Source organism: Quercus robur, chromosome 2, assembly GCF_932294415.1.
Source record: "Quercus robur chromosome 2, dhQueRobu3.1, whole genome shotgun sequence".
Lineage (NCBI taxonomy): Eukaryota > Viridiplantae > Streptophyta > Magnoliopsida > Fagales > Fagaceae > Quercus > Quercus robur.
In genome coordinates, this window is record NC_065535.1 from 66129071 (window position 1) to 66151115 (window position 22045).

General features: G+C 33.1%; 2 protein-coding genes and 1 long non-coding RNA gene across 3 annotated transcripts; all 3 read right to left on the reverse strand.

Annotated features, from left to right (window-relative positions):
- Positions 1–2681: 2681 nt before the first annotated feature.
- On the reverse strand, positions 2682–3926 carry LOC126702088 (uncharacterized). Its single transcript, XM_050400708.1, has one exon. The coding sequence runs from the start codon at positions 3924–3926 to the stop codon at positions 2682–2684; it is 1245 nt and encodes a 414-aa protein (XP_050256665.1).
- Positions 3927–6500: 2574 nt separating this feature from the next.
- On the reverse strand, positions 6501–7510 carry LOC126702095 (glutathione S-transferase T3-like). Its single transcript, XM_050400721.1, has 2 exons — positions 7085–7510; positions 6501–6995 (listed from the first exon to the last, which is right to left on the reverse strand). The coding sequence occupies exons 1-2, from the start codon at positions 7508–7510 to the stop codon at positions 6501–6503; spliced, it is 921 nt and encodes a 306-aa protein (XP_050256678.1).
- A 1269-nt stretch (positions 7511–8779) lies between these two features.
- LOC126714560 (uncharacterized) lies at positions 8780–10009 on the reverse strand. The gene is made up of 3 exons (XR_007651627.1): positions 9861–10009; positions 9647–9734; positions 8780–8843 (listed from the first exon to the last, which is right to left on the reverse strand). It is a non-coding gene; the product is annotated as an uncharacterized LOC126714560 (long non-coding RNA).
- Between the last annotated feature and the right edge of the window lie 12036 nt (positions 10010–22045).

The window sequence follows — 22045 nt, forward strand, 5'->3', positions numbered from 1 at the left end:
TTTGTAGTGAATGTACAAGGCAGTAGTTATTCTATCGCATTTGATTAAAATTTGGAATGGAACTAATAGGGGCTGGCCTGTCTTATTGGCCAATTTTAAGACTCATTGGGCTTGTTGGCAAGGGACAGCTTAGGACTCCAAAATGGGGCTCCAGTTTCTTCTTTTGGGTCAATATCCTTCATAGTTCTAATTTCTCAGGAAACAAAAAAAAGTATATAAAATCCTTCATACTAATGGGTAATGGCACATCAATTGTTGTTGAATAGGACAAGACCAGCATTTAGAATGAAGCATACATACTGGACTGAAAATCTTTGATGGGTGCTCAAATTTTGATTTTTTTGTTGTTGGGTTCTTTATTCAGGTAGATTTTGCACCCCAAATGAATGTGTTAGACATCCACAGATTCCATACAAACCAAGTTGCCAAGAAAATCAGTGAAGCTTCTTTGGTAATAGGTCATTATGAAATGGGTACTAGTACAAAGATATACAAAAGCTTTCATCTTAAAAAGCAACTTGTTGGGAATTATTCCTTTTTTGAATGGTGTTGAAGGGCATACACATTCCATTGCATGAAGATTGATCTTTCAGACAACCAAACTACATATTTAATCGTTTCACTTTATTCCAGCAAACTTTAAATGCAAAGCATATTGTTCATCAATCAACGTTTAGTACATCCTTCAGCATTTGCTGACAACAGAATGGCCAATTTAGAAAAGAAACTGGAAGCCATGTAACAACCCCTTATCTTCTTTTCCCCATCACAAGATAAAATAAAATCAATATATATATATAATTGACACTACTTCACAAATCACAATCATTTAGAACACTTTTATTTCTTCACTTGGTTATAGAAGAAGCACAACAACAAGAAGTAGAGAATATGAAAGTAACTCAACATTGTTCAGAGTATTGTAGCAGACAACAGTCTACATCCCACTATAGTTTTGAAAGAACGAAAATTAATTTCAAACTTCAAATGAGCACATAAATTTAATAAGCATGAACAAATTAGTCATCTTATAAGTTACAAGGATTTTTATTTTTATTTTTATTTTTTATTTTTTTATTTTACCCATGTTTAGCAAATTATAAGGGAAAAGGCTAACATACTGGTACAATCTCTAGAAGAAAAGTTGAACCTCAACACCATGCAACAAGATGATATTCAATGGTTTTGGGATTGCAACTAATTAGTCGTGGGATGGGTACTTTGAGACTAACCTAATTTTTGGAATGCAACCTAACCTTCTGAACAAAATTTAGGTTCTTAGAGCATCAGCATCAAAGAATGCTATGCTATCCTATTTTACCATCTCAAAAAGTTACTTTATCACTTATATCATACCATTTTACAATACACCCTACATCAAAAAACTCTATTATTTTACTTTTTCATTAAAATATTATTTTTTAATCTTTCTTTATTATTTCTTTCACATCATCACTTTTTTTTTAGCTAAGCATCTATTCCAACGGTAACATTTTCCTGGGCTTTCCAACTATAATTTTTTTTCCAGTTATGACTATTCCAACGGTAACATTAATATCTCAGCCACTAATTTCCTGCAAATACCACCATTCCATTTGACTAGAGAGTAGTGAGAGAAAAAGTGGCAATCAACTTTTAACGACTGAATTGTATCTACAAGCATCAAACCTACTTTTATCTTATATAATTATAACGTTAAACAATAACACTGCACCTAATCTTGCCTTTGATTTGCACTTTCAAGACTGAAATATATGTATCTAGTGACAAGGACCTCTGACTGGTAAAAATTCATTATTAGATAAAAGAATGAGAAGTGATCAATACAGGTTATAAAATATATCCTCAGTTCTTTCATCACCAATTCATACACAAAAACTCAGGAAATGCAGAGGCAATACAGGCGACAATACAACACCAAGATGCCATAGTTTATACAATACAATACAGCACCATAGTTTACCAAGATGCCAAATTTTATGACAGCCACAATCACTATACCAGAAAACAAGGAACAACCACCACTGTAACGTAACTTTATGACAGCCACAATCAAATGCATAAATTTGTTTTCGGTCCAAATTTATGACAACCACAATAAACTTTATGACAACCAAATTTTATGAGGACAGCCACAATCACTATACCAAGATGCCAAATTTGTTGTTGGTCCTTAATGGTAGGTGATACCAGAAAACAGGAACAACCACCACTGTAACTTTCAGGAGAGTATAATACACTTTGGAAAGATGGAAAATTACACTTCCATTAAACAATAAACTCTAATAAGATCTGGAAGCTGGCCAAGGGGCAAGACACAAAGAACCTGCCAAATATCAATGTATTCAACCTGTCAACTTTAATGATCCACACACACACACACACACACACACACATAGAACCTGCCACATTTTTTTTTTTTTTTGAGAGCAAACCTGCCAGATATCAACTTTAATGATCCACACATATATACGCAACTTGCCAAATATCAATGTACTCAACCTACGAACTTAAAAAATCCACATACATATATACATGCAACCTGCCAATTTTAAAAATCCACATACATATATATAAATGCAATCCACATACATAACTATATATTTTGTCTTTATAAGACTCGTATATATGTCAAATTACAATAAAACACCACAAGCATAACTCACACACTTACTAAGTTCCTACAACTCCCCTTGTAATTGCCATAAATGCTCAACGAGGTCTGTTTGAAGTTGAGAATGAATTTTACGGTCTCGAATACATTGATGGGTTTCAATGAACTCCGTAAATGTATTTGTGTTCTCCCGTGACATTTGTATGGTAGGATTGTCATCAATTTGCTCATAATCTAATTCCACCGCTTCGTTTACATCTCGCTCATCCTCAACGATCATGTTATGAAGAATTACACAAGCTTTCATGATGTCTTGGAGCGTTTCAGCATGGAAAAATCTTGCAGGTCCACGCACAATTGCGAATCTCGCTTGAAGAACTCCAAATGCACGCTCTACATCCTTCCTATTCGCCTCTTGGGCTTGTGCAAATAATTTTTTTTTTTGTTCTCGTGGATATGGAATTGTTTTAACAAATGTTGACCACTTCGGATAGATGCCATCGGCAAGATAGTATCCCATTTTATACTCATGACCATTTATTGAGTAATTAACCGCAGGAGCACGTCCTTGTTCGAGCTCAGAAAATATAGGAGACCGTTCTAATACATTAATGTCATTATTTGACCCAGGTAACCCAAAAAACGCATGCCATATCCAAAGATCATAAAATGCCACTGCTTCCAAAACAATGGTTGGCTCATGAATGTGACCAGAGTACTGACCTTTCCATGCAACTGGACAATTTTTCCATTTCCAATGCATGCAATCAATGCTCCCTAGCATCCCTGGAAATCCACGTTTTTCCCCATTGGCTAAAAGTCTAGCAATATCGTCGTTGTTTGGAGACCTCAAGTATTCCTTGGAGAAAATATCAACCACCGCTTTAACAAATTTTTTTAGACTTTTCATTGCAGTGGATTCTCCAATCCGCACATACTCATCCATAAAATCAGCTGTAACTCCATACGCAAGCATCCTAAGTGCAGCTGTTATCTTTTGAAGAGAAGATAAACCCCATTTTTGGGCACCATCTCTTTTTTGGATAAAATAAGATTCATAAGTTTCTACCCTAGATTGAATACGGAGAAAAAGGGATCGACTCATCCGAAATCTCCTCCTAAATAAATTAGGAGGATATACTGGTGTGTCAGCAAAGTAGTCGAGATAAAGTCTTTTATGGCCTGCCAAACGATCACGTTCGATATACCGACGACGTTTACGTTGTACTGTTGAACCTTTAAGAATTCGCCTCATTATTTCATCCTCGTCTGAGTCGTCAAAAAGCAACTTTTTAAAAAGAGAGCGACCCATAGAGACAACCTTGAAGACAACAGTGTTAGAGAACATAAAACTGAATGATATCTACTTTAGTCAGCCAAACAAAAAGAAAAAGAAAAAAAAAAAAAGATAAAACAGCCACATAAACAGCAGTAAACAGCTACCAAAAAAATTAAACACACTGAAATAGCTTAAAACAACATCAAAACAGCCCCATAACAAATTTTGACAAATTCTGCCACTGAAATAGACATAAAACAGCCACATAAACATCAATAAACAGCCACATAGACAGCTACCAAAAAAATTAAACACACTTGTTAAAGTGTATTATGTGACAACAACTAGGTGCAAGTTTATGCCTTCACACTTACTAACAGTGCAGTGAGGATATTATAAAAAGAGTGACTAATTTGTGGGAAAGTTGAATGTTTTGGAGGTGGAGAGGATATAATTGTTAGAAACTTAGATAATTAGCTAAGTTTTCTAACATACAAACATGAACATCAAAAAAAAGGAAACAGACTACATTACAGCTCCTACAGATTATGGTAATGCTGTTGTGGGGTTAGCCAATGGCATGCATTCTTGTGTAACTATAAATTGACAAGTTAGTGCATGTTGTAGTCAGTTTTGATTATCAAAAAGAAAGCATGAGAGGCATTTTCCAAGATTTTGTCTCTTGAAGAGTTGAAACACCCCTAGCTTACTCTAAGAAACTTAGCATTGCCCACCATTCCAAGTCTGAAACTCATTCTCTCTATTTGGTACTGCATGTTGGTGCTATCCTCTACTGAACATTATGGCTGAAGATTCTATGCACATGTGTTTTTATTAGTGATCTTTATAGTGAAGAAGTTAGAGCTTATGTCAAGGAGAAAAAAGAATGCTATTTCAGTGGTGAAAATTCAGAATCTGCAGCTGCAGGTACTTTTACACAACATAATTTTATATTTGTTATTTGGTCATTTGATCAAGGTTCTGCCTGGGCACAGGTATTATCCATTTTTAAAAAAATGGACGTGTCAAAAGTGGACACTCTCCAACAAACAAAAAGTACTTTAGAACTTTTAAATCAAATAGGAAAATGAATCTAAACATAAAATAAGACTCATGGGCCTTAACGAGGTGTGTGTGTTCAGAAAGACATAGGAATAAATAGTATATATTAGTAAAATATAAAGAGTATTATACAAATTTGGGCCAAATTCTCAATTTTTTTGGAAGTAATGTTTCATTCCGTGGCAGCCCATTATTTTCGGAGGAATCAAAGATTGAATTATTGATTCATTAAAAAAATAAATCATTTTAGAATTTTAATTTTACTGGAAAAAAGAAAAAGAGAGGATAATTTACAAAAATTTCCTTAGGTTTAGTGGAATGATATTGTATCCCAAAACTTAACAAAATAACACTCATCCGTTAACAGAACATTCCAAAATCTAAGAAAATTCTCTTCATCAAGTTCTAACCCATGGTTGAATGAATAATTTTTTTATTAATTAGTATTAAATATTACTATTCAACCAACTTAAACACCATAGGCACTTTCCAGCAACTTCTAGTTACTTGATTTCTTAACATTTTGAATGATCGAGTGGTTTCGTTTTGAGTTTATTTGCTCAATTTCTTTAAAGTTTTGAACAATAGATTTGGCTTCAAAGTTATTTTCGTTATTTGGGTTTAAACTTTAAATATTTGAACTTCTGATTTGAGTTTAAAAATTTGAACGTTTAAAGTTTAGGATTTGAACAATTTCTTTAAATTTCTTCTTTATTCTATTCTAATTTGGGTTTAAAGTTTAATTTCTTGGTTTGTGATGGTTGGTGTTTTCCAGTTATTCACAACGTCACATAATATATGGCGGTGACAACTCTATCTCCACAGAATTTACGCTTTTTCCATCCATGATTATCTTTTCTATGTGATATTCTAATTAACTAAAGGTTTCTCTTTGCCTTTTGCTTCACTTGGCTTTCCTACTTCAACTGTACAAATTCTTGAAAGTTTTCTCTCATTTCATTTTCATCACCTCCAAAAACAATTTTAGTAACTTCCATAATTTATTATCTCTCATTTCTTCCAAGCTTAAGTAAATCTTTCATTACCAAGGTTTGCACAGTTCCATCAAACATCTTAACTTTTACTGTACCTATTCTCAGAACCTTTATCTTTACTATTTGCTGCAGCAACTGCTGCATCCGCAGACTTTAACTTCTGACTACATGACTTTTCTTAGACTCCTCTAACTTTAGGGCAGCCCATTCCAGCAAGCAAATAACTATCAGAAAAAATTAAACAGAAGTATAAAACTGACAAAAAAAAAAAAAAAAAAAAACTGAAAGTTGGAACAACCAATTGGTAGAAGATATGATATCAAACATAGAAAATACATAAGTTTTTTATATACGCAAAAATGATGTGATTACATAAGTGGCACAACCTACTGCCAATTGATCAAGTTGGAACAATACATCATCTACATGTTCCAAACTTATGCTCAAAATAAGCCACTACCAAAATAAGCCACTACCAAAATGGCATCTACATATGCCAAACCCCAACCCTAAAATAATTTACTACCACAATAAGGTTACGACAAGACATCTACATGTTCCTTGGGTCAAACCCAACTTGTCTTGCAAGGATTTGATCCTTGAGATTTTCAAAATAAAGTTTTTCCTTGTCATTCATGCTACTTGTATCCATAGTCATTATTCTTCCCTCCTCCCTAATAGTTTCAAGACGAAGCCTTTCCGCTTTGATGCGAAGAGCCTCTTTGTCTTGTTCATGTGATGCTTCAATATAGCGCAATTTTTTTTCCAAATAATCATCAAAGCCCTTATCACCATCTATCCTCTTTCGCTTAGCCTTTTCGGCTTTTCGACCAATTGGTCTCTCTAGCACCACTGTATCATCATCATTGCTATCAACTTGATTGACTGAACTTTGAGTTTGAGGGAGCCCTTTTGATCTTTCCTTAAGCATACTCCACTTTGGTTGGTTCTTCAACACAACCCAACAATGTTCAAAAGCAAAAGCTACCTTTTTGCCGGTTTTTGAATTTGGTGTAGCTTGATATATATCCCTTGCTTCTTTCAACTAAATTTTTTAAAAATTAATAAAATAATTAGTGTCTTGAAACTATAAAGGAAATTAATATCTTGACACTATGGCAATATAATTGATACCTTGTCCTCATCAGTCGTACCGCTTCTATTTCGGGCTTCAACTTTCGCCATGAACCCAGCAAACCTACTTGTCTCCCTATTAATATTTCCCCATCGACTTGATAGGGAGGTACTAGTACGTGTGGTTCCATAAGTATTATTCTTGCAAAAAAACTCCCACACTTTCTCCCAAAATTTATCACCCTTTTGATCAGTACCATGCACAGCATCCATGCCAATGTTAAGCCATGCAGCGATGAGGAGGAGGTCCTCATCTACACTGAAGTTGCCACCACGTTTTGTTGGATTAGGGGTGACAATTTCAACTTCCGGTATAGGCTGGATGGGCATTGAAGGATTTTGAGACCCACTTAAAAATGGTTCCACAAAATCGGAATCCCCTTGTAAGTAATTACCATATTGTTCAATGTGTTCTTGTAAAACCATCCCTTTTAAACAGGGAACTTAAAACAGTTAGTATATGAAGTAAATTAGTGTATGAAGTCAATTCTTATTTGTATCTTTACAATCAATATAAGCTAATATTTACATATGTGAGCAGCAATGTGTAGTATTGTGAAAGTGAAAATAATGGACTAAATGCAAAATGGGGTTGTACTACTACTTATCCCGAAGGAGGAAAAAAAATAGATCCGTTTGCTTGTTTTTATTTTCGGGTAGCTGTGCATCTTAGAATCTACTTGTGTACTGTACTTCAGTTTTTTTTAAAAAAAAGCACTGTCAATCTGATTTCTAACAACACTGTCAATCTGAAGCTACCCATATATTGAAGCTACATTGTCAATCTAACGACACTGTCAATCTGATTACTCGTGCATACTGTACTTTAGTAGCTACCCATGTATTGAAGCTATATTTCTAACAACACTCTCAATCTGATTCTTCGTGCTAGTTCCCCCTCTCCAGTTCTTCTAACTCGACAATTATCTCAATAAACTACGGATACACAGCTCCTTATTCTTCTATGACCCAAAGGTGCAAAAAGTCTAAAAAAAAAAAAAAGATACAAGAATTGAACCTATGGCGTTTGTTTCATAATAATTGCTTTCTATCATTAGCCCAAGACAACAATGGATTCCTTTTTGGTTTAGGTGGGATTCAACCACAAGAGACTTTCCAAGGTAAGCTATTTCCAACCCACAATTGAAGTTAATACTCTACAAGGTGTACTCTATGGAGTAACCAATATCTGAAATTCTTGCACAATGCATCTATATTATAGCAAGATCATGCATCAATATTTTTATATTTAAAGCATCTTGTATACATCAAAAACCAATCCATGTCTTGGCACAATGGTAAAGAATATAGAGCAAACCCCATAAGTCCAAATCCTATCATACCAATCCAAAAAATAATAATCTCATTCTTTAAAAGTAAATTTTTTGAAATTGATTACTTGTTAAATGAGCAGTGAAGAAATCAATCCATGATCTCTTTATTAAAAAAAATTATTCTCAATCTGTTATTGAATATGAAACTATGTGTGATTGGGTATATGCCAATGTCTTTATAGAATAGTTATCCTTTATATTATACTCTCTCTATCTGTCTCACAGGTGCACCTAGTATCATCAACAATTAGAAACTACTCATATAATTAGTTGAACCTTGAAGAGAATGCTCAAGGCCTACCTCAGAAAGAAGCTAACTCATAGCATATAATCTATTAATGCTCTTTATACTGAATGAGCCTTATTATATCTCCTAAGTCCTGACCCTTTAGTCATTTTCTGCACAGCATACCATTCTACCATCCCTAGCAAATTCAGTTACTTTTATCAGAAAATTGTCAGAAATATTTTCATTTCGGAATCCAAATCTTAACAAAATCAGCCTAAACCATATCCAACCACTAATTTGCCACCCTTTCCCAATTCAACTACAAGCTTACTATATCCAAAATTCAGCTCAACAAAGAGCAAAGCTCTAAGCCTCCAACCCGTATTTCTGCTTATCAAAAAACTATAAATATAAAAATAAAAAGGCTCCAAAAGAAAGTGTGCCCTAACCCCTAAACAAGTTTAGTTACTTTTATCACAAAATTCCCGGAATTATTTCCATTTTAGCATCTAAAAATTTACAATGCTAGTCTGAACCATATCCAACCACTAATTTTTAATCCTTTCCCAATTCAATAGAAACTTACATATCCAAAATTAAGCTGAACACAGAGTTAAGCTCCAAAACAGAGCGTGCCCTAACATCTATTCAAAATTCAGTTACATCTTTTTTCTTCAGAATAAGTTACAAATATCAGTTATTTTTATCACAAACTTGTCAAAAAGTTCCCATTTTAGTATCTACAAATTAACAACAGTATCCTGAACCATACCCACGTACTAAATTTTCATTCTTTCCCAGTTAAACTAAAAACTTATATAAAAAATTCAGCTTAACGCATTGCTAAGATCCAATACAAAGCATGCCTTAACCTCTATACAAATTCAGTTACTTTAATCACAAAATTATCAGGAATATTCCCATTTCATCCATCCAAAGGGGAACAGAAACAAAGTGAAAAGAGAGAAGCGAGAGAAATAGATAGAGAGGGAAACTTACTGGTATGGAAGATGAACCTGAGCAAATTTTTTTATGATGCTAATCCCGTGCCAGAGAGCGAAAACCCGTCGTTGATGAAGTTGAATCTCTGCAAACATCAACAACAAATCTTTGATCAAAACCCAAACACAAACACAAGCTGAATCCCTCTTTTTCTTGCAGAGAGAGAAAAGAAATACAAACAAAAAAACTCTAATACATTATCAAAACCCACCTTACAGTTAGCACCAACACCGATGGAGCTGAATCCCCCACACCGACGGAGCTTAGTTGAACCTTGAGTGTCGGTTTGAAGAGAGAGTGATAGAGTGAAGAGTTAAATGGGTACTATCTAGAGTGTTGGGTTTATGAGATGAGTGAGGGTGAGGGTGAATCGGTAAAGGGATTTGGAGATGGGTCTGATTAAATCGGTTGAGGTTGAGGGTGAGGGTGAATCGGTAAAGGGATTCGGCTGAGGGTGAGGGTGAATCGGTAAAGGGATTTGGAGATGGGTCTGATTAAATCGGTTGAGGGTGAGGGTGAATCGGGATTTGGAGATGGGTCTGAGATGAGACGCCGTGTGAAGCGTCGGCAATGGAGATGGGTGAGGGTGAATTGGTTGAGCTTCAGCGAATCCACATGGTGTGTGATGTTGATGTTGATGTTGGGAGGAGTATGCTGTTTGGGTCTGAAGAGAGGAGAGAGCTGAAGAGAGGCGAGAGCAGATGGAGAAACAGAACAAAGAAGAGAGAGAAGAGCACTGAAGTACCGTGATAGTGGAGAGAGAAAGTTCAGCGGTTTGGATGGAATAAAATATATTTTTTTCTTTTACCATTGTGCTACAGTACAATTCTAAGTTTAGAATTGTACTGTAGCACTATTGCAAAAAATTTTGCAATAGTGTGGTTTAGCATTGTTTGATGCAAGTACTTTTATCCTCAAAAATGTTAAAAATGCCTTAAATATGACTTTAGCATTTTTCAATGCTAGTGCTCTTAAGTTGAGGGTGCAATTTACAAGTGGCTAGACGCAATGGTTAAGGCTAAACTTTTTATTACAATCAATCAACTTTTTGAATGCAATCAAATACATACATAGGTTGGTTAAAAAAGTATTTGTTTATGGGTTGTGTTACGGTGCGTTAACAACAATCTTTGACTTTTTTTTACTATTTTTTGTCTTTTTCTGCAGTTTTATGTCATTTTTTTCATTGTAGGGCCAACTTTGTATGGAGAAAAAAATATTAAAATAACCAAAAAGATTAGTTTTATGTCTTTTTATTTATTTATTAAATGGGGCCCACTTTAGTACATCCTTAACAAGCACCGCATTCCTTTGTTTATTTGATTTTGTTGCTTTCCAATGTAGTAACCCAATAAATTCCTCCTTAATAGAAGCATGATGACACCCATTAACATAAGCCTAAAATTAAATTTAAACAAAAGATAATCCTGATTAATGAATCTTATAAGTACTCTTTTATCTCACGTACTGTTCCAAGTACATACTCCTATTACTATATACCTAACAAGCAATTACTTGAAGAAAAATTGGGAAACAAGTAATGGTTAAAAAAAATTATTTATATTTTTGTTAGTATCAAATATATGCTTAATGAATATTTTTATCCAATATCTTTTGTTTCTAGGTCAAATTATTATTACCTCAAAACAAGGATAAGCAATTCTGGCATCCAAACAAGAAGAAGGAAAAAGCAGATAGACATTCTCTCTAATCTCTATACGACAGTATCAGAACACAATGTGAGACAAAAGCACCGTCAGATCCCAATACCGATACACAACCCACTATCAAACTTCCCAACTGCAAAAATTAAACTTCATAGTGTGTGTATATATATTTATATATATATATATATATATTTTTTTTTTTTTTTTTCTTTCACACACACACTCAGTTTCAAATTACAAAAAATAATTGGAACATTGGCCTAGGCATTGAAGCTCATGATAATCCAAACAAAGCTTATCACTCTAATGAAACCTTGCAAAATGAAAGCGACAAACACAGCCACAGAGGAGGCTTAGGTTAGAAATAAACAAAAGAAAGCAGAAAAAAGAAAAGCAGTCAACGTTAGGCTAACGTCAGCTAGGTTTAGCAAAGGCTGAGAAAAAGCCGTCTTGTTGTTTTACTACTTTAACGGTCCAACAAGGACGGATATATAAATAAGTGTATTGATGATGATAAAGGTGTATATTATATGGGTTTTGGTCTCACTTTCAAAAGTTGTGTTTGCGTCAGACTTTGTTGTAAAAATATCATCACCCATGAATGATCCATGAGAGAGAGAGAGAGAGAGAGAGAGAGAATGAAGCTTAAGTTAAGGGCATGCCCAACAGCAAAAAGGGTCAAAGTGGGAGACCAAAGGACAAACCCCACACCTACTCAGTACAGTTTGCTGACCTAATTTATATCAGAAAGTTTCGTAGGGCCCTTCGAAAGTTTTAGAAACCAAATCTATTAATGGTTTAATGCTGTCCTAATGCAGGCCTAGTAGGACTGTTGGAGTATTTAGGGGATAGTTTCATAGTTTATCTTCATTGGTCTATACAATTTTGAAATATTAAATAAACTGTACTCAAGTCAAGTCTTATAATATAATAATAGTAAAGAGAGTTTATATATAGTTTAAATTATACTTTTGATTCTTAAAATTTGAGATTGTATATATATAATATTGGTTCTTTTAAGTTTAAGATTTTTTTAGTCCATTAAGTTTGATTTCATTTCAAAGGGGGAAAATGAACTTTTGCTCTTATTTTTTTTAAAATCTAACACAATGTTCTTGTTTTGAAATTATTAAGCATCGTGTTCCTGTTTTTAAAACTCGATATCTTCAAAATCGAGTTCTGTATAAAACTCGATATTCTCAAAATCAAGTTATATGTAAATTTTTAATTGAAACTTGACTTTAGCAAAGTCGAGTCTTGCCTAAATTAAAAAAAAAAAAAAAAAGTCACAAAATATGTATAGAACTCGACATGTCGAGTTCCACTTGTAACTTTTTTTTTTTTTTTTTTTAAATCGATTTTCAAAACAGGAATACGGTACTTAATAGTTTCATGCAAAATGGAGACATTGTACTAGATTTTTTACAAAATAAGGGCAAAAAGCCATTTTCCCCCATTTCAAAGTGGTCCTTTCGTTTATGACTATAACAAATCTGGTCGTTACGAGGGAAAAATAAATAAATGAAATTGTTTTATTGGCACTTAACGGCTTGATCAAATGGGTTGGGACAAAAAAAAGAAAAGAAAAAAGCCTATATTATTTAGGCTCTCATCCTAGCACAATTTTAGGTTTTAATTCTCAAGTCTTCCTAGTGCAAGTAAAACCCTACAAATTGTAAAAGGAAAATTATAACTTTAGCATTTTTCCAATATTTTCATTCTAAAAATTATAGTTTGGCTTTTCTAAGTTTGAGCATGTTTTCATTTTAGACCCTATTTCTATTTTTGTTTCTTATGTTTGAGATCTTTTTTAAAATGGTTCCCCGTCCACCCCAATGAATGAATTGGCATTAAGTGCTAAATAAGAGTTGATCCATAGGTGTCTAAGATGAGAGCACGTGGCCCACTATGCCACGTGTTACATGCTGCCCCATCGATCGTGAAAAGTAAAGTAATTTTTTTTTTTTGTTATAAATTATTGTTTATGTATTTTCCTCTCCTTTTTCTCATCTTCTCTAATTGCATGGTGGTTCACTTCATCACCTCACATGTGCGTGTGGTTTCTTTGTTTGAGTTTGAGTTTGCAGGAAATTAGGGATTGAGGAACAAAGGGAGAAAAAAATAATAACAACAAGACCCTATTTTTTATGACATGGTAGCATCTCACTCATGAGCATCTTACAATATGTGTATCAGCTATTGATTTAGCATTTGATGGCTAGATTCTCGCAAAGACGAAAAATGGACGGAAGGAGTATTATTTTTAAAACACTCTCAATTTTTAAGATGAAAAATGACAATTTTCAAATAAAAGATACCAAAATAAAAATACTCTCTCAAACGTAAAAAGGTGCAAAAATGTATTTTGGGGTCTGTTTAGATACCGCTTATTTGCTGAAAATTGAAAACTTATTGCTGAAAATATTGTAATAAAATAATTTTTAAATGTATGAATAGTACTGTGAAACCCAAAAATACATGGGTATGCACATCTTGCTGAGTTTGGTGGTCCCACGAACAATGTTGTGGGACCCCAAAAAAATGCCAAACACAGCTGAAACGCTAGGCAAACACACACTTAGTGTAATTGAGTGTAAAAAATATTCAATTTATAGAAACAATGAGAGAGAGAGAGAGAGAGAGAGAGAGAGAGAGAGAGAGAGAGAGAGAGAGAGAGAGAGAGAGAGAGATTATGTGTGCCCTTGGATTCGATTTTTATTGAAAATTAATAAAAGTGCAATTGTAGCAAAAAAAAAATTATGAGGTTTTAAAGAGTTATAATTAACAAAATCAATTAAAAAGTTAAAAGAAAAAAATTAATCCAAAACAAATTATAGAAATATTGTATGAATATCGAGTCTAAAAAATGAGCAAAGTTTATAATGTACTTGAAAACAAAATTAATAATGAATAATGAAATTCTGTGTGATTTTCAACTTAATTATTGCTCCCTCCACCACTATACCTATGGCACCTATTCTTTTGTTTTGCAATATTGCATTCGTACTCTTCGCATGTTTGAGACTGGAATTTTTGTCTCTTTGAAATTACAAACTTTTAGAATGGCTCTTCATGGTTTACATGGGACAATGAGATTGGGGGATTCACGAGTACAATTTTAACATTGATAAGTGTGATTCTGATTTTGCTGCATTCACTAAATTTTGTGTCTAAGACAGTACGTACGACTCATGATTTTGCTTCTGTAGTACTGTAACTACATTTATCTTGAGATATTCATGAAAATTTTTCATTAATATTGAACACAAAAATTAATTATATTTCCTAGATGGTTTTAATAAGTCAGATTTGAGTTATTTTTTTTTTAATTTTTTTATTTTAAGTTGGCTCATTTCTCACCTCGTGGCTTCTTTCTTAATTTTCTGGTCTGTATTTTCCACTAATATCTTTTTTTGTTTTTTTATTTTTTATTTTTTTACACAAGATAAAAATCATACTTTAACTTAATTTAAATGTATCTAAATGTATGTGTGTGTAAAACTTTTTTGGAGACTTGAATCTAGACTTTTATTACCTTCTCACTATCATATTAAGAGTGTGCATGAATTTTTTTACTCATAGCTAAATCTTGATGTGTCGGATTCAAATTATATAAAAAATATATATACTAAATAACAAAAATGGAATTGGATATATACGGATTCAATTGCATTGATCCAATCCATTAATCCACACACATGAAAATGCAATTGACTATTTGAAACTCCTTCAATGACTTTATTGTAAATCATTAAAATGTTGGATGGGTTTATTTGTTATGTATGAGGGTACCACTTGCCAATTTATTTATTTTTTTAAAGAAAAATTATGATAACATTTCAAACTATATTTTGTTTCATTTATAATTTTTTATATATTAAATTAAGGTATCAATAATTTCTTATTTTCTTTTTAATAGGTGAGATTCGCTCACAAATTCTTTATTTGACAACCAAAAAACTTTATCAATTGAAATAATTGAAATGATCCACTGCTTTCCAAATTCAAACATGTAAATGACACTCATCCTCAAATCTTCATAGCAATTACTGACAAATTATAATGGTGGACATCCTTATAACAAACAATGAATATAATTAAGTATAACTTGGTCTCCAAAAGAAGCTATATATTGGTCTGTCTTTTTATGAACTATAGAATTAATGGCTGGTTGTAGTTTTTCTCTTAACATGTAAACTTTACATTAATCAAGTTAGAGAGCAAAAAAAAAGTAGTAAACAATAAATTCCCGACATGCAATGCATGGGCAAATCATTTTAATGGTTATCGTGAGCACACCCACTACAGTGTCACCGGCTTTTTGCTTCGACATGTTTTTATGTGCCTTTACCTTCCCCAACAGCATTATCACACTCTAAACACATCCTTATTTCTTAAACTTTTTACTTCACCTCTCAACTTAATACCTCACCACGTGCTTAAACTAGATGAGTTTTTCACTTTTTTGTTTAGCAACACTAATGTGAAAAGCTTTAAAATACTAAGAAAACATCTTTAGGGTTTGAAACCTGACTAGAGTCACATAGCTCGAGGTCTTGTTCTACCTAGATACATGAATAAAGCTTCGCTTACCATCATTTCAGGGCCAAGAAATCCAAGCCAATATGCCTTGATCCAATACTAAGAGTGATGATTCATGCTCATAATCTGTGATTATGTATGTATCAACAGGTGGATTGTATTAAGATCATTGCTTTGTGTTATTTAAGGGGACACACTCTGAAGTTTTTGAATCACAATATAAATTGTGTTCAAGAATTGGGTGACATTTGCCTAATTAAAGAACTGTCTTATTCTTTCTTTCAGCTTTGTTCTACTATTAATGGTGAAAGAATTTCAGAAAAACATAAAAGCTGAAGCCTTGATCACGTCATGAAAGCTAGGACCATATGCTGTTGATTGCCTCACTAAAAATACACAAGTGAAGAGGGTTTGAACTTTGAATATACTCTCTCTAGTCTCTAGTCTCTAGTCTCTAGTCTCTAGTCTCTAGTGAAAAGAATTAGATTCCCAATACTCAAGTCCACACCGTTGGATTACCTCAACATGTATATCTTCTTGCTTGAAAATTGAACACCATCCTTGGGAAGGCATAGGTCGTTTTCACCATTTGATTACTTTTGACCTCATGATCTGTGGAGTTCATTAAAGTGCCACAGCAACATTCCAATTTGGCAATTCAATCTTTTTAGGTTTTTTTGTCACAAAAATAGGGCTAGCTAGTAGCATAGTGTGGTAGTGTACCATTATCATAAGGGCATGTTTACAAGTTTGTGCAATAAAAATGAAAAATTACATAAAAGACCTAGAATTAAGATCATATATTTAGGTCCCAAAATTATAATTTTATCAATTAAAGTTTCATACTTATGAAACTGTTTCAATTTATGTTAATCTCTATTATTGTCAACTGTAACCGAATAAAGAAAAGTAACTAAATTATGCATGTCACGTATGGCTTATTTATAAATCAATTTAGTAGTCATTGAAGCTATTTATTTAGGTGAAACACAAGTTTTATCAACAGTTTACGTTCTCCATTTTCTCCTACTTCAAATGACCTAAAATAATGGAAATGAATGGCAAAAGTGGATAGAGGCTTAAATTTGAAAAGATTTCATAAGTATGAAAGTATTTTTACACAATTTAATTTTCAATAAAATAAAGAGACGGAAAATAAATTTATCCAAACATACACTAAATGCATATGTACAAAACTATAGAAGCACATAAGGGGGAAAACAATACATTGTTGGTCTATGAGCGATTTTGGTTTCTAAAGTTTGTAGTGATCACCTTTAGTCTATAGATGACATAACCAAACTAAACACTGACATACCATCACTTTGTTAAACATTAATAACTAAGATTGATCAATGTAATTAAGTTTATTGAGACTAAAAATAATTAATTTAAACTTCAAAAACTAAAATTGCTTATAAGCTAAAGATTACGATGTGGCCACATCATCCAATTAAGATTGTCCATACATCCCATCTTCCACAAAACGCCATCTTTATAAGTGATTACTTAAGCATAACGGTTGCTTTGATTAGCACCATACTGATATATATCAAATCCAAACTTTATAAGACTTCTTTTTGCAAGTCTTTTAGAACCCATACGAAGCATGTAACCACCGGCTTTTTTCTTCTTTTGTTTTGGTTTTTTTTTTTTTTTTAATTTTAATTTCTTTCTTTTATCTTCTTCTGATTATAAAAAATTTGGAACAAAAAATGCAATTAGTTTGCCAAGAACCAGGGACGGAACCACATTGAAACTTGGGACGCCATAGCACCCACAAACTTCTCAATTATTAGTTTTTTTTACCTCCAAATTCATTTAAAGTTTTCCAAAAAATGTATGATTGGCCCCTCAAACTTCCTAAATGGTAAATTTTTAACCCTAAATTTACTTTAAGTTTTCAAAAGATATAAAATTGCCCCCCTAAACTCTTCTTATTTCTTGTATAACACTTTTAAATTGATTAAATTCTTATATTCACTATTATTTTGGCCCCATTCTCAAAATTCTGGTTCCGTGATAATTCAGTACTGTATGTATATGTATAGTTATATACTTGTATACACTAGAGTGAAGAGGGTAAAAAAGAAACCCGACAAGCATAATCGAATAATATCCTTTTCTTTTTCTTTACCATCCATCTCTTCCAATATATAGCCTTGCTTATGTGTCTCCTTCTCTTTCATTTGCAAAAAGCTAGCAGGACCCCAAATACCAAAAGCAGCTCAACTTCTTTTTCTGCCTTAGGGGTTAGGGCACATCATGTACGGACCTTTCTTCATTTTTTTTAAGTTCCTATTTTTTCTGTCTCCCACTTTTTCTTTCTTTTTTACCACTATATTTAAATGGCTAAAAATCACATACTGTAAAATCTAAACTAATACAAAAAGTTCTCTGTTACACATTGGACATGCTGCATACATGTCTAAGACTACATGAGGCATGCGTACTGCATAAGGCCCAAGCATGCGCACCACTTAGTTGAAACACTTTCTCAGTGTCCAATTCAATCAACTAAAAACTATATATGCTTTTATATGAGATTTTATCTAACTTATCAATACCCAAGTTTTCTATTCGGAAATTCAAATTCGTGCCTAGCTTGATCTTATATAGACTCAAACTTTGCATTTTTACCTGCCATGAAATCCTAGATTCCTATCTGTTATATTCTCTCTTTCCTTTTAGCCAGAAATGATTCTGCACAATAACTTCACATCTTCAACCTCTCTCCCCCCATTTCTGATGTGATGGACTCAAATGAGTCAAATCTGCCACACACAAAAAGTGATGAATTTGTATGGATAAACATAAATTCTTCTAAATCAATTTCCTTGATGCTCCTTAAATAATATTATATATGAATTATCATGTATACCACATGTAATAATTATTTACATAAATATATTCTTTTTTATGCTTGGATAGATTTTTATCCTGTATAAAAGAAAATCAAACCGCCCAAACCCACAATATATGAGGCATCTATAATAAAATCAGGAACGTTCAGAATATTCATCAATCTTTTAATAATAGTTGCCCACATGCAAATTATAAGGCATGGAACCACTTCCTTAATTATTCGACTTAATCTTTCGCAGATTCCGCAAATTGAACATAGAAGTCAGACATTTAGTGCCCGTTTGGATTCAAAGTTTCTTGGCGTCTGCGTTTTTGTTCTGCGGTTTTCTCTTTTTTTTTTTTTTTTTTTTTTTTTGGTTCAGCCCGCATTTGTTGACTTTTGCACAGTGAACAGTGCATTCGTGCACTGTTTACGGACCCACAAATTCCACTTTTCAGCAACTTTTTCATTAAAAATGGGTCCCACAGCACTATTCACACATTTAAAAATTATTTTGCTACAGTGTTTTCAGTTTCAGCAAAAATAAGCTCAATCCAAACGGACCCTTAATTAATTAATTTTTTCTGGCAAGAGCTTTGTACCTTAATTGGCACATTCTCATTAAGTGCTTGGTGTCTAGAAGAGATCAAACTATGCAATTAGTTATCTAAAAAAAAAGAGTAAGACGTTTTTTAAAATAATAGACTTTTGTTTCTAATTTCATTATGGGTCCGGTTAATGTGTGACATTATGACATACATTAATAATTCATTTTATAAAACTTTTTATAAAAATTTGAAAAAACTGTCAAAAAAATTAGTCACTTTTTTCATTTTTCCATTAAACATTTTCTAAAATAGTTCACCAATGTATGCTCTAAGAGCATGTTGGGTTACCTGTGTGAGCGAAGTCTTACATTGAATAATAATAAGAAAAATGAATAGTTAATATAACATAAATGAGCACATACTCATTGAACTTAAGCTTTTTGAGTTAAAATATATATGAATTATTCAAAGAAGCTCTCAAAAGAGTTTATCTTCCTAACAGGTAGGGCTGTCCATCAACCCATCAGACACGACCCACCCGTTCGACCCGATTCAACCTGAAGGCCCACGGACGGATCTGAATGTCTATAAGGGTCAGGTACGGGTCAATTAAATTTAAAATTCGGTTTTCAGGTCGGTTTCGAGTCTCTAGATTTATAACCCATGTAAACCGACTCGTCCGACCTAGAATTTTTAAAAGAAAAACATGGGTGATGGGTCTATAATTAGGTTAACACCGACTTGTTCTACACTAACACTTGCGTTTTAGTTTCAGAAAAAAAATCTCTCACTCTCTCTAATCTCTACACTTTCTCTAATCTCTCACTCAAATCCCTAACCCTAGCGCCTAGCATCCTTGCTACTGCCATCCCCAAGTTGGGCCTTATCACCGCCCCTAAACCTAACCTCCTTGTCGTTGCCCAATCCCCCATCGCTGATTCAAACTCCACAAGCCTATTTCTGACGTTGCCCTGTTGTCGTTGCAGTCGTCATCCTTGGTTGAGTCTCAAACTCCACAAGCCTCCTCTAATCTACTTGAAATCTCATTCTGATACTTTAATCTGTGTTTGATGATGGGTTAGTAAAAAAAAATTTTGTTTTTAAAAAAAAATTGTACTGATTTTGTGATGGATGTGTTAGTGGTGGGGGAGGGAGTGGTGGTGGTGTTGCTGGTGGTTTAATCTTCTCTCTTTTTTTCGTTTGTCTCATAGATCTGGGGTTTTTGGTTTGGATTGTAATTTCTTTGTTCTGGGTTTTTTTTTTTTTTAAAGATTTTTATGGGATTTGATTTTGTTTTAGTCTCCTAGATCTAGGGTTTTTGGTTTGGATTTTGAGAAGATTGTTTTGGGATTTTTTTTTTTAAATTTTTGAGAAGATTGTTTTGGGTTTTAAAATGTTGTTGTGCTTGAGAGTTGAGACACAAAATCACCCAACGACTCCAACTTGCTTAATCGATGACCCGCTCTGTCGGGCTCGACTCGAACATTCAATCAGTTGCAGGTTCATTTTCCGTTCACCTGATTCAATCGAATCAATTGGGGGTCAAACCTAAACCTAATTTGACCTGACCCGTGAACAGCCCTACTAAAAGGACATACGTTAATAAAACCCTCTCATTTTTTATATTAGACAGAATTTGGTGGGTCTTATTATTTTTATATATATTTAGGTAATATATAGGAGAGGTAAAATAAAAGAAAGAAGGGTCCAAGGTGGGAACTGTGAGTAAAATAATAAAAAAATGCGCCTGAAGGTCACGTCAAAAAGAGGAACAAAGGTTGGTGATGGCCACGTTCAATATCCTTTTGTTTTGATCTAGTAGGGCCGACAACAAGGACGGAAGCAGCCGTCTATCTATTAACCAACAACTCCCTTCTGATAAAGCCTGTGCTTCCTGTCTCTCCCCCAAGCCCTTCTATTTTAGCTTTTTATTAATCTCTTAGTAATATTAGATGTATAAAAAATTTCACAATTTTTACCACAATTTGTTATATGGTGAATTATGAGTGGTTGAGGTGTAGACTTATCATTTGACCGCTACCCATCACAATTTGTCATGTAATAAATTATAATAATAGTTGTGAAATTTTTTATATTCCTAGCATTTTCCTTAATCTCTTCCCCTTAATTAATGATTGAAAAGCTAGGTACTGATCAACAGGAAACAAATTAATAACCATTTCATGCTTGTGTTGTTGTGTTGTCTATTACATTTTTCAACTTTAATCTCTGTTAAGAGGAAAACAAAAGGTTGTTGTTTTAATTGTTAAAATAATGGTTAAATCATCATTAAATTTATCTTCTTTTTTTATTTATTTACTCTTTTGGTGGAAGTGATAGTTTATAGTATTCATTAATCTTAAGTTTGAACTTGGTCTTGAAGATTTAATTATTTACATTTTTTTAGTAAATAATTAATCGTAATGGAGGACAAAATAAAGACTTATATAAGTTTTTTTTTTCTTTTTTGCTCCAAATCTATCTTAAATTTTAAGGGAGTTTCACGGTAGCACTTAAAAAATAAAAATAAAAAGTGAGAGAGGAACAAACTCATGATGAGAATATATTTGTTGCAGGTTTAATTTAACAATTGTTTTAGAGACGCATGCTTTGACACAATTTATACATATATTAACATGTGATTTGATTATATTACTTACATTGACTTACATACGAGAGTTCGAGATTGAGACAATACCACTGTAATCCAAAGAAGATTTGACACGTACAAATTATGACAAAATATATCCCTATACTTTAATTTCGTTAATTTAACAATTTTGATCTAAAATGC

Excerpts from the sequence above, each read along its gene's own strand:
- LOC126702088 (XM_050400708.1), bottom strand. The coding sequence starts at position 3,926 with ATGGGTCGCTCTCTTTTTAAAAAGTTGCTTTTTGACGACTCAGACGAG.
- LOC126702095 (XM_050400721.1), bottom strand. The coding sequence starts at position 7,510 with ATGGTTTTACAAGAACACATTGAACAATATGGTAATTACTTACAAGGG. Across the intron at positions 6,996-7,084 it reads GTACGACTGATGAGGACAAG|TTGAAAGAAGCAAGGGATAT; the intron begins GTATCAATTATA and ends TAAAAAATTTAG.